The sequence below is a fragment of the Crocodylus siamensis genome, chromosome 12, assembly GCF_052110815.1.
Source record: "Crocodylus siamensis isolate JL-2025a chromosome 12, ASM5211081v1, whole genome shotgun sequence".
NCBI lineage: Eukaryota > Metazoa > Chordata > Crocodylia > Crocodylidae > Crocodylus > Crocodylus siamensis.
The window spans coordinates 35,215,251-35,228,215 of NC_143406.1; the positions used below are offsets into that span (position 1 = coordinate 35,215,251).

Here is a 12,965-nt window from a genome sequence, read left to right on the forward strand (position 1 = left end):
GGCAGCCACGGCGCAGTCAGCAGCTGGGTGGTGAGCACCGACTGGTGGTCAGCAACCACCCGCAGATACCACTGGCGATGTCGTTGTGGCGGGGAGGTGGTGGCGAGCAGCGACTGCCCACAGGCACCGCTGGCAGTGTTGGTGGTGCCTTTTTACGGGGGTGCACCACCACGCTCAGAGGGTGCCAATGCCCACAAGGCACCGCACAAAGCAGCTGACTGGGCTTCCACCATACTGATCACGTAAGAGTGAATTTACCTCACATATAACAGTTTTTTGGTGTAAAAAGGGTTGTCACATACAAGCAGATTAGCGCATACAGAACCCACATAAAGTGCGGGAAACCTGTACATTTGTACAAAAGACAAGAAAATCACTATCTCAAAATCTATACCCGCACACACAGAAAGACTGTATGGGCCAGAGTTTACTCCCTTTATTAGACAGGTAAGTAGAATCTTATTCCACCTTGCTCCCTGAAAAACTACAGGAGGTGGGTGGGTGCAGCTCCTCTTCACTGTATTTTTGTGACCTACTCTAGAGGCTGGCATGGCTGCATGTTACAAAAGTTGACACATAAAGTGGTTTCTCAGGGACTTGAGCAGGATCACACTCAGGCACCTAAGTGATTTGCCCAAGGTGAAACAGGAAGTCTGTGGCAGAGCCAGGAATGGGACCCAGATTTCCTGAGTCCCAGGAAGTGCCTTAGCAGGACCTTTTGCCTTTGCAGACAGGAAAAGGTCCCTTGTTTTAGATGGTGGTGGGATAAATATATACTTTTTCCCCTTTTGTTTTTTCCACCAACTGAAAACCTTGGAAACTGGGCTTCCAAGACAGGTAGTACTATCACTGAACTTGGAGGTCTTCAAGAGGAGGCTTGACAGTCACCTGGCTGGGGTCATCTGACCTTGGTCCTCTTTCCTGCCAGGGGGAGGGGGTCAAACACGATGATCCATTGTGGTCCCTTCTGACTTGACAATCTATGAATCCTGATTGTGTAGCTAATGGAAAAACTAAAGAAGAAAAAATAGAGTTTTCTTTGGCTATATATACCACAATCACTCCAAATTGTAGCTTACCAGTTAAAGCAGAATTTCTGAGTGGGAGCCGGTCTTTTTCAAGTTATAATTGTTTCTCTGTTATCAGCAGTACTAAGACTTGCTAGGATTTCAACCTTGCTAAGTGCCATAGATCCTTTATTCTCTTTTAGAAATGAGTATGTTGGAGATACCTATCCACAGCAAATTAATTCAGCTTTCGATACAACTCTTTATTCAGATTTATCACAATAAAATATATCTGAAGTTTAAATCATTTTATGCACTGTGAAGGAGATGGTTCCTATGATAAATGCAAATCTTTATTCTGAAATAATAACAGTCTTTTACTATGAATGTACTTCAAAATCATCCATGAGTCAGTCAGTCTGTGAGTTGGAGTTCAGATAGGCTTGTGGTTGTTCACCAGATGGATTGTGACTGAGCTCTTCAAAGCAGAGGAAAGGACATTATTTATTTCTGCTGCTCTGGGGTTTTTTTATATTTCCTGGTACTGAGACTGATTACTAGATTCAATTTTAGGCTATGTCTAAGAGTTATGAGAAAGATGTATTATACCTATGTCTGCACTGCCAAAAATCATTTTTTAACCATGACTTAGATACTTTAACTATCCTACTGTAAAATCCTAGGTGAGATGAGGCACACATAGTTTTTAATGCAGGGTAGGTAGATAAGGTCAGTTCGGGTTTGTGGTTAACCCTGACTAGGTACACAGAGGTCAAAACTACGAAAATTGTCCTGGTGGTGACACGCCTCTCCCAAACATCAGCAGCATAGCTAGATTCAAACTCTTTGATGCTACAAAGCTCAGTTTAAAAAAGCTTCATAGCTCACCTGTGTGTTACTGAAAAACTTCACTATACCTTTGTAACTCCTGTGAAATAGTTTGCAAATCATTTTGTTCCTCTGTAGGATTTGTAATTACACTTCGGCCTATAGCTTTTGGAGAGAGAGCTATTTTTCATTCTTGTCTCTCATGTAACACACCCCTGTGCATGGTGCAGTACTTAGTTTCATGCATAAGAATTACAATTAGCTAAGCTATATATGCTATGGTTGCCAGTTAGGTGTCTGTATAGGAATAGACCAAAAATATAACTAGCTCTCAGTAGTTCAAACAGTTGTTATTGCTGACAGTGTGATGGGTTTAAAAAATGAGTGTTGAACTCAGGTAGATCTAAAGGTAATCTCTGCATGGTTCTCTTCACAGAGTTTTCATTGAAATTTGTTTCATTGGATGGAGTGCAGTTACCTTTGGGTAAAACAGGTTATAGGGCCATCTATGAAGCTTGTGGATCCCTTGGGATCTATGTAGATCAACATGAATGTACAGGAGGCCTCATTACAGCTAGGACCTTCTGCCCTGAGGTCCTATGGCTCCATGGGAGTTGTAACCTCACTCTAGTGGAGTGGCTCTAATAGGAGCCCCAGTACCCTGGACTGCCCCCAAAAAATCACTCTTAAATTAAGAGAAGGCTTCCCACCATGGTGAATGTAGTAATGTAGTCCCAGACTTCAGTCGTTGCCTCAAGCTACCAAACTTTGATGGGGGAAGGTATGTATCCTGTTATTGGCACAACTATACCTGCTGCCCTTCCTGGCATACAACAGAGCCCTCCGTAGAAGCACAGTACAGGGAGGAGGTTGTGGGAAAGGCAGCTGTCTCTACCCACTCGCTAGCATACCTAAGGCTCAGCAGTTCTGGGCACCCCTCCTTGGTGGGACACAAAAAGCTGCAGCAGTGGCTGATTGGCACCATGGCAGGGTGCTGCTCCAGGTGTCCTGTGGCTATCTAAGGCATAGAGTTGCCTGTCAAAGCCTCTGTACCTGGTTTGCCCCCTTCCATGCAGAAGGGTAGAAGTCCAGATGCATGGGGCAGACCTGTAACTATTTGTGGCCTATGCTGTACATTCAATCACAGTACATTTACATGCAAATCTTTTATCAATGCAAACAAATGACCAGCTGGATGCACAGATGACCTTTTGTGCACTCACCTTATTTGCTCACGCAATCAGAATAATTTATGCACAAATTAGGCACGAAAATGCATTTCCCTGTGTCATTTAGAAACTCAGCTCCTAAAATCAGGACAACATTCTCTATAAAGTCATATAAACGTTGAAGTATCATGGGTCAAATTTTGGGCATAACTGCTTTGCAGCAGCCCACTTACAAAAAGCAGCATCATGCTGTGGTAAAATGTTGTTTGGCTTTCTGTGGTTTTATCTTTGCCTATCGTGACCTTCACTGGTGAGCTTGTCAGCCAGAGATTAACAAGGAAAGATCTCCTTCTATGTACTTGTATAGGAGAGCTAAGGCAGGGACGTGGATAAAAAAATAAGTAAAAAAATAAGTAGCATGAAATAGGTAGCTGAGACCAAGGTGGGGGAAGGGGGGGGACCCCTCTTGGCAGAAGCTATGCAAGACTTCTTGGGGGCAGGGAAGCAGCTGAGTCACATTTAATCTGAAGGGATTTATAAACTGAGAGCAAAGGAGTTTGTGTTAAAAATCCCATTGGTAATGTGGAGCTTCTGAGGAGGATCTTGAAGCAAGCAGGGAAGGCACAAAACCCCCCGCTGCTGCTAAATGAAGAGTCACCAAAGATTAACCCCATCACATGCACACGTGGCATCACACCCAAACACGGTAAGCACCCCGTTTTTAATTGTGTTGTGGTTCTTGAAAGGGAAATTGCATAAATGCAGCATGCATTTTAGCACAGAATGCCTGCAGGCAATGCATATCAGGATTTTTTCTTCTTCATCGCATCAACTTTAATGTTATCATTTCTGTTTCATAAGGGTAAAGAGAAATTATAGTCCAGCCCCTGCATTTGTGTCTTTTTGAAAGTGGTTGGTGATTCCGGGTGCCTAATATATTAATTTGGGTGCATTAAAGGATAGTCTGCTTTCCAGGAAGGATTGAACACCCTTGAAAACTAGGCCCCTTTAAAGGAATGCTGAAGGGGCACTCTAAAGTTGAGAACCTCAGAAAGCTAATTCCTTTAGAAGATTTAACTCTTCTTAGTTTATTGCACAACAAGGGGCTTTCTTCAGTGTTACAGCTCATCTAATTATCAAAGAATTTGTTAATATGTATCTTTAAAGTCATTAAATGATTTGCCACTTATGAATAACAATTTCGAACGCAGAAAGATACGTAAATATGGAATATATTAATAAGATATGAATACCTGAAATATTCAAACTATTTGCATTTTGAAATATTTTTTCAGAAAACTTTGAATATTTGTTCAAACTCTTCACCCACGTTCTTCTGGATTGCCAACATGTCATGCATGTGCAACTGCTATAAAAAGTCTGGCACTGTCAACATTTTTTTTCTTATCATAGACACTTTTCTCATTAAGAACAATTGACTTAGTCTTTGCCCGGTATAAATAGGTATGTCTCAGCTATACCAGCTGTGGGTCTGGCCACATAACTGTTTATCCTTCAAACAAAAAAGCATGGAGAAAGCTATGAGAGAGCTCTTGCCTGGGAATGACTTGCTGCCCATATTTGGGGTCAGGGTGGCATTTTGCCCCATAGTCATATTGGTACAGACTATAGGTGCATCTACATGTGCACTTTACTGCAGAATTGACCAGCTCCACCATAAAGCATCAATGTCTAGCTCTGCACAGGTATTACGATGCAGTAAATTAATTATATCTGCTGTCAAATAGTACTGTCGGGGACAGTACTATCCCACGGTGGAGTAATTGTGACAAAATGCATGTGTAGATGGTGACAGGGGCTGGCTGGGGCATCAGGGTGCTAAAGTGTGGGGGTGCCTGCCACTGGGCTTTGCACGTTAGCTCAGACTGTTGCGGTCCCACGCACACGTGCAAACGCTGCGCCCAGGAGCAGCTGACTCCAGTGCAAACTACACCAGAGTTTATCCCATCACATTAACTGCGCTTGTAGATGCATCCTGTGAGTGTTGCCGTCCTTTGTTGTAGAGGGTGTGGCCCTCTTCCTTGACTTTTAACTTCTGCAGCAGCCAAACATTGGTCACCACAGTCCCTCTGCTTTACCTGTGGCAGATGAGGGTGTTATGTTCCTTGGCTGTGTCAGGGTTGCCTGTGTCGGTTTGCCAGTAGGTTAGGCAATGGATTTATACAGGGTGGTTTGCATAGGGATGATCCTGCATCTGGCAGGGGGCTGGACTAGATGGAGGTCCCTCCTAGATCTACTTCTCTATGATTCATGATCTCTGTATTCCAAGTCCCGTGTAAGGCTGTATGCCACTTTACACAATATCTGGTCTGAAAAAGTGTGCGCCTGTTTTGGACCTGATTCAGATTTCACTTCACTGTAAATTAGTCCCATTACTTCAGTCAACAGATTTTAATCAGCATAAAAAAACCCGTTTGAAATTAGAGCCAGGGAGAGGCCATGAGCCCTCTCTTTATTGAATCATTCCTTGATTCTTTCTCTCAAAGCTATCACTTGCCATAGGAGATGCAAAATTGTGATCTGTGAAAAATAACGGATTACTCATCCTAGGACCTGTATTACTTCAATTCTTCTGCCAGATGTTCTGTACTTGGAGCTGTATCAGATCATAAGGATGCTGAGATTGGAAGTATAAAGAACAATAATTGAACATTTACACGTCTACTTACCTAATTATATACATCTTCTGGAGAAACAATTAATGGCTGTAGTAATATTTCATCGTGTTTATCCCTCACTTGTCTCGCTTCTTGACAGCCTCCACAGAGAATACTGTTTGTGAAAACAAGTGTTTCCTGGTATCACAAGGCTATTTATTGCGGTCTCTAAACACAAAATACCTTTGGAATCTTGCTACGTATTTTGTTAAGGTTAAGGTATGAAATTAAACAAAGCCAAGAAAAAGCTGCAAGCTCTGTTTAGCAGTTCACTTCCTCATTTAAGTTCAAATTATGTTTTGTATTTAAAACTCCTACTCCAACTGGAAAAGGCCCTCGGATTTGATTGATCTTTTAACATGCACATTGGGCTCCTAAAGGCGGGGACTGAAGAAGGAATGCAATTTAGTACAGATAGATACATTTCTATTATTGTCTGAAAAGTTACTGTTCGGGACTTCAGGTTAGGAGACCGGTGCCCCCCTACCCGCTCCAAGGGAAAAGGAGCTAAAACAATCCATTAGTTAAACTGACCTGGAAACATCTGCAGTTCTTGAGAAAGTGGGAGGATGGGGGCAGTCACCTCGGACCCAAACATACAGTGATGCGTCACTGGCTCCAGGAAATTGCAGAGGTTCTGCAACTAATAGTATTTAGGCTCTTTAACAGCCTGTTCTGTGTCTGGCACTGCTTTTGCTCTTTAATCTCCCTCCTAATGTGTTGTGTGTGTGTGTGTGTGTGTGTGTCTGAAGGGATGGTGCTCCAGCCCCAGCGCCGGCTTGCTTTAGAAAACCCGAAAACGTGTTTGTTTCCGAGAGCTAAGTCTGCACGCTCCTGTGGGCACGAGGAGAGCGGGTGCCCGGCAAGTGTCTCGACATGGCTTGGGGGGCACCGGGCAGAGGTGCAAAACCCAGCTGCTGCGGGCTGCCTGGAGCCACGCTCATCTTGAAAGGCCCCTCCGAAGCCAAGCTGAGATCCTGAAGAAGAGAAAAAGCCCGGGCAGAGAAGGGGAGTTGAGGGGAGCGGCTGATTTGCTTTGGAAATGTGCCTGCGTGGGGCCCCCCCGGGGGTTTCACCCCTGCTCTGGGGCATCCGCTGGCTCGGACAGCACCCAGGGGAGCTGGAAGCCCCGCCCGGCGGCTCCTCCCGCACCTGTCCCCACGCGCGCCGCGGGGTGCAGCGCCGAGCCCCCGCCCCGCCCCGCCCCGCCCCCTCCTCCCGCGCTGCTGACGTCTGGCTCAGCCCGTCTGAAAACTCCGTGCGCGGCGGATGCGGCGGCTCTGGGCTCGCGGCAGCTCGGCGGCGGCGGCGGCGGCGGCGCGGGGGAAGGCGAAGGCGGCGGCGGCGGCGGCGGCGGCGGCGGCGGCGCTGCCCCGGCGAAGATGGTGGCGGGTCCGTGCGGCCGGCGGCTGGCGCGGCGCTCGCACTCGGCGCTCATCGCGGCGCTCACGGTGCTGCTGCTGCAGACGCTGGTCGTGTGGAATTTCACCAGCCTGGACCCGGGCGACGAGCGGCGCGGCGGCGGCGGCGGCGGCCGCGACAAGCGGGACCGGGGCGCCGGCGGCGGCGGCAGCAGCGACCACCGGGCGCACCAGCACCGCAGGGGGCCGGCGGCGCTGCACGGCCGCGCGCTGGTAGGTGCGGCACGGCGCCGGGGGCGAGGGCGGCGCGGGGAACTTCGCCGAGCGCCCGGCCCGGCCCCAGGGCCGCCATCCCTGCGACCCCGCCGGCGGGTCGCCGTCCTCCGGGCCCGGGCCGGCGGCCGGCGGAGGCGGGGGAGGCTCCGGGCCCTGAGGCCGGCCGAGACTTTCCCCCGGGTGATAGCGCTGCCGCGGAGGGCAGGGCTGGCGGGGCGCCTCGTCCTGGGAGTCCTCTCCGGAGCCTCCGTTGGGGATCCCCAACCTGGGGGGGAGGGCACTTCTGGGGGAGCCCGCTGGCTTGTGTTGTCCTGTCTCGGACGGGATGGCGCCCTGCGAAACCCGCCCAGGTGCCGGCGGTCCTGCCCGGCTGGCTCTGGAGCGGCAGAGACCCAGGGATGCCGCGCGGCGCCAGCGCACCAGCCGCCGCGAGCTGGAGGACCTTGTGGCTGTTCCCCCTTTTCTCCCTTCCCCTCCCCTCCTTTGCCTCCCCCAACTGTGTATTTATATCCCCGGGAGCCGCTGGGTTTTCAGAAATGTGTGTGTGTGTGTGTGTGTGGGGGGGGGGGGGAATGTATTTCTGATTACACTTCTGAATGGCAAGTGGGTGTGTGATGTTTGTAGGTTTGCTGGTTTTCATGTAAAGCGCCTTTCAGTAGCTATAACAGGTACTTGACTTCCTCAGCTACAGAGAGGCTCCCTTTGTCCATGAGCTTCGGTTTAATGCACTTCCACGTCGGTGGCATTTGGGGAAGTTTTGCACTTTCCCCTTCCAGCTGTGCACGTCCCTGGGTTTGGTTGCGTTCACAGCCTAAGATGGAAAGGGGGAGTCTCCGCAGGTTTAGATACGACTTCTCTTCATAGATGACTGAATGTGTCTGAGCCACAAATGCGTTGCGTGAAATTATTCCCCACTATCAGAGGAGATTTAACGTTTTATTGCCAAATTTCAGGGACAGTTCTCTGGAAAATAATGCACGGGTACAGTGCATGCACAACTGCAGTTGGCTTCTAGATGTAAACTCTAAAATTCATGCTTCTTTCTCTTTTTTCCCCACAGTCTTCCACTTTAATGTCTCAATATGTTTTGGGGTTTTACCCCTCGAACCTTACTCTTTTTTTCCTGGTACTCTTTCTCTGTCTCCCTCTCTCTCCCCACCCCCACCCCCACCCCCCTCCCCCTCCCCCTTTTTTTTCCTCCCCTTTGTAGATCTACTCTTTTTTTTTCTCCACCCCCTCTTCATTTTTTGTCAAGTCCTTGTGTTTAGTTTTTGCCACTTGCGGGTTTATTAATTGAAATATCTTTAGAGTCTAGGATTAGACCCAAAGTAAGTTCTTCTCATCTGCCCCTAATACAATCAAAGGAAGCCAGCCAGAAGGGGGCAGGCTCAGCCTGAGGTCCTGAACAGCAGTGCCTCTGAGCTGTTGGCTGCAGGAGGCCATCAAATTATCATATTCTGGAATATAAAATAATAAGTCTGCAAAGCCTATGTTAAAACTCTCAGCACTTCCTAGAAAATACAGTATTGCATGGGCTGCGTAGCCAGCATTACTACTAAAAGTGAAGGCCGTAAGCTTCTGTCATACAGAGGCCTGAAATAATGGCTGTGTGAGGCTCAAAGTACAGAAGGAAATGCTTGTTTTTGGTGCTTTTTACACTGTGCACTACTTATTCTAACACCAGGGACATGTGTACTTAGAATACTGTGATTTTTTTTTTTTAATTTTTTTTTTTTTAATGCTAGAAATTACTAGTTGCTTAAGGACTTAACTCTTGAGTGATCAAGTTCCTGATGAAGAAGTGATTTAGATCGTGGCTACGCAACTTCTAAAGCTGTGGGGGCCGCACCAGGCAAGCCATGGGCCACCAGGCCATCCAGAGCACAGTTAACCCCCTCTTCCACTGCGGCACCAAGTGCTGTCCCCTGCCCCCCTGCCCTGCTGCATCGTGCAGGTGTGATTCCCGTTCCTCCTGGTGCAACATGTGTCCTCATGGGCGCCCTCCCTGCTGCTGCACCTGCTGCCCCACACAGGCACGATCCCTGCCCTACCCACCCCTGCATGGCTCAGACTCATCCTGAGCTCCTTGCCCTGCACCACACTGCCCTGTTCTCTGAAACGGGGTTAGCAAATGGCAGCCAGAGGAAGGAGGGGAAGCTGTTGCACCAGAATAATGTGGGGAGCAGTGCCTGGGCAGCAGTTTGGGGGCTGCAGCTTGTGGGATGCACATGGTCCGTGAGCCACCGGTTATACCACCCTGATTTAGAAGATGTGTCCTGTGTATCTGTTATCTTCAATTTAGCTACATAGTAACTGTATGTCAGACCGCAGTGGAACCTTAACAAAAATAATATAGAAACAATATTCAAATGCTATGTGGAGAGGTGATTTAGCCACGGGTCTTAAGAATAACTTCACAGCGTTTGAGGTTTTGCTTAAACTGCATCATGGGAGTATCAATTGTCTTTAAAATTACTTCAAAACATTGTCCGTATATTGATTAAAATATGCACAATGGAATGCAGTTGAGTAAATTTGATCTGTTGCAATTTTTGCTTTAGCACCCTGACCCTGAAGTTGGTAGGCAGAATTAACAATGCTCATAGCCTATGAGTGTTTGACCTTCTTCCCCTAAATGCAACGCATATTTTGGTGACAAGAAGACGAGAAAAACTATATTTGGATAAAAGAGATTAGTTCAAAAAATAAGGAGTATGGGTCCTGATTTTGACTTCAGATATGATGTATTTGGATTACTCCTGTTGAAGTCGGTAGACTTGCACCTGTTTGAAATCAATGTGAGAGAAGACACCTCTTGATTTCTTGTGCCTGTTTTTCATGCCAGAACACAAATTAGGTACAGAGTTGATATGAGCTTTCCTTTTCAACCTAAGCTTTCAACAGTTTGCTTATATCAGGTTGTTTTAGGATGTCTGAAGAAGTTGGCTGGTCTGAATATAATAGTCCTATTTTACAGTCAAACAATACATCAAGTTTAACCTTTTCAATCAGTTCCATCAGTATCTCTGATGTGCTATGTATTACTCTGCTCCTTTAAAAAAAAGTTAGTCATAAGATCACAGAATACAGTCCTTTTTTCTCCCCCAGAGCATATTTATCATTCAGTCTGTTAGTTGGGAGTTTGCGTTAAAATACTTGTTGGTGTGCCCAGAGGGAACTTCTCAGTGTTTCAGTCTGTTTGAAATAGTTGATAGCTTGATCACTTTCCATTTCTCCAACAGAATCATAACCATATTAAAAATGCCCTTAAATGTTTCTACTGAGGGCTACTACGTTAGACCTATCACCTACAAACCATTTATTTTAACTATAGTTTGATTTTTGTGTCCTTCAAGAAGATTATCTTTTCGTGTTCACGTAGACCGTATAAAGTCCCACCTTCTGTCTATTAAAAACCATGTCTGAATATTGACGCGGATGACCAACATCTACTTTCATTATTATTTTTCACTCCCTTTTTTGCTCCTGCTCTGTGTATGGGAATAAAAAGGTGGTATGTATCAAACATGAAGAGGCAGATTTAGAATTTTGAATTGAGCTTTTCCACAACCGGAAAAAATTTACTACGGCAGGTCCCCTGGCTAGTTACAGCTGGAGCTTTCATTTCTCACAAGCCAGTTTCCTGCAGTTGTTCCACATTTAATTAAACCACATTATAGATGTCTTTAAGGAAATATGCATTGTATTAGCAGTATTGACTCAAGTGGGTACTTGTAACGATGCATATGTTTTGCTGCTTTTGAGGAATACTTGCAGAAGCATTATACATTCAGCAAAACTAAGTATTGATAGTACATAGCAATTAACCAATGTTCTGAGAATCGCTTCTTTTTTTTTAAAGGTTTTTATCTTTGAAAAGCACTGAAACAGCTTTTTGCAAGAATGGAGTAAGTGTAATGTTAGTTCTGATTTTTAAACACAGCTTGTTAGGGGTGGTGGATGTTTTGGGTTATGAGCCTAATGAAAGAAAAGAGGAATTCAGATCTCTGCTTCAGGGTTGCTGCTGATGAGGGGAATGTGACAGCATAACCTCTGCTGTGATCTTAGCTCAGACTCAATGTTGCAGTGACATACAGTTATGCACTGCAGTGGATGCACTTGCATTACCCAGCTGTGGCTTCTTCCTGGATTCAGTTGCTGAGTGTGACTGTTGTAGGCTGCAAGACTTTTCCTTAATGTCATGTGTCATGCAGCACCATTAGGTTTTATGTATAATATGGCGGAGTAACTTTGTTAATACATTAGTGCAGTGAAATCTAACTGTTGCCTGATAATGTAGGATTCAAGCTCTTCTTGAGTTTTGAAATGTTGTATGTTAATATTTAAGAAATTATACGTTTCTTTCAGCATGTAGCAGAGCACTTAAATGAGAGGATCGGGATCTTACATATTTGGGGAGAATGAGGAGTCCCTTTCTGTTTAATTCCAAGCAAAGATTAGCGCATGAAAAATTGGTTTTGAGGATTTGCAAATCCCAGGGATTTTTAGGAACACCAGTCTGTTTCCCACCCTCCCTCCACCCCCTTGACTTGAGCTTCTTACCCTCTTTTTTTTTGTACGGGAGAGAATCTGATATTTAATCTCTTGCTGGAAAGATGGTTTAAGTGAGGCTGTTTCCAGTGCTACTTCATGGGCTGGCCAGTAGAGTGTGTTCAGTCAGCAAAAGAAATAGACCTTCTTCTTCCCCCAGAGCTCAGCTATACATGTGCAGGATAAACTCTATGAGGTTGAAAAAGCGAGAAGCCAAGAGGTTATTGCCAGAGTTGGGTTTTCTGTGTTTCATTTGTTTAACATCTTTGAATTGATGAGGATAAAAAGGCCATCTGCCCTAAGCTCTAACCAGCATTGGTTAGTTTAAAATGCTGTCAGCTAGCAGCAGCTCTAAAATATCTGGTGGCAGCTAGCTGAAATGCACAGCAAAGGGAAAGCAAGGAGCAGTCCGGCACTCTTCCAAATCCCACCTGCCAAACAGCTGTTCCTTCTCCCAAAAGCTTTCAGAAAGCAGGGCCTTTCACAGCGTGCCTTGCCCATCGCCTTACCCCATGTTGCTGGGTGTTGGAACGGAGTTGACACCAATAGTATGCTGTGGGGTGGGAAGCTGGATGGTTCCCGTCCATCCCCTCAGCCCTCAGGGCTTCCCCCTCGCTGTGTCTGGTCTGGATGGGGGGAAGCATGGTCCTGCGAATTCCAGTTCTCAGTAGATGGAACTGGGAGCAAAGGGACAAACTGCAAAAGCAGTTGTAGTTGGGGCTTGTTTTTTGTGTGTTTGTTTGTAATTGTTCTAGGCCAAACTGATTTAAATAAGTGTACATGTGAGGTGACTTTTTCATGCCATGTTCAACCTTGTGTGAACTATGCATCAGAACCGTCAATCCCTCACTCATCTGAGCACGGTATCCGATTGCACTGGGAGCATAAGAGGGGTGTACTGAGAGAGGCTCTCGGTAGGATCAGGCTCTGACAAAGCAGAAAAAAGATGGGTCTATAATCTTGATTTGACCGTTCACTACGGCTCTGCTAGTTATCACGAGCATAATTGCACTGCAGTACAACTTTAATAACAATTGAAAAGGACAGTGGAGACGACTAATCATTTTATAATGAGGGGGGGAGAATAATACATCT

The 12,965-nt window shown here is 46.2% G+C and overlaps 1 protein-coding gene across 2 annotated transcripts in view; it reads left to right on the top strand.

Moving 5' to 3' along the window:
• The first annotated feature begins 6,935 nt into the window (after positions 1-6,935).
• The window catches only part of XYLT1 (xylosyltransferase 1), a 333,774-nt gene continuing 327,744 nt past the window's right edge, over positions 6,936-12,965 (top strand). For both annotated transcript variants that reach the window (XM_090023581.1, XM_090023582.1), the window contains exon 1: positions 6,936-7,316. In XM_090023581.1, coding sequence (XP_089879707.1) covers positions 7,065-7,316 — 252 coding nt within the window. In that variant the 5' untranslated portion in view covers positions 6,936-7,064. The remainder of the gene's footprint in view (positions 7,317-12,965) is intronic.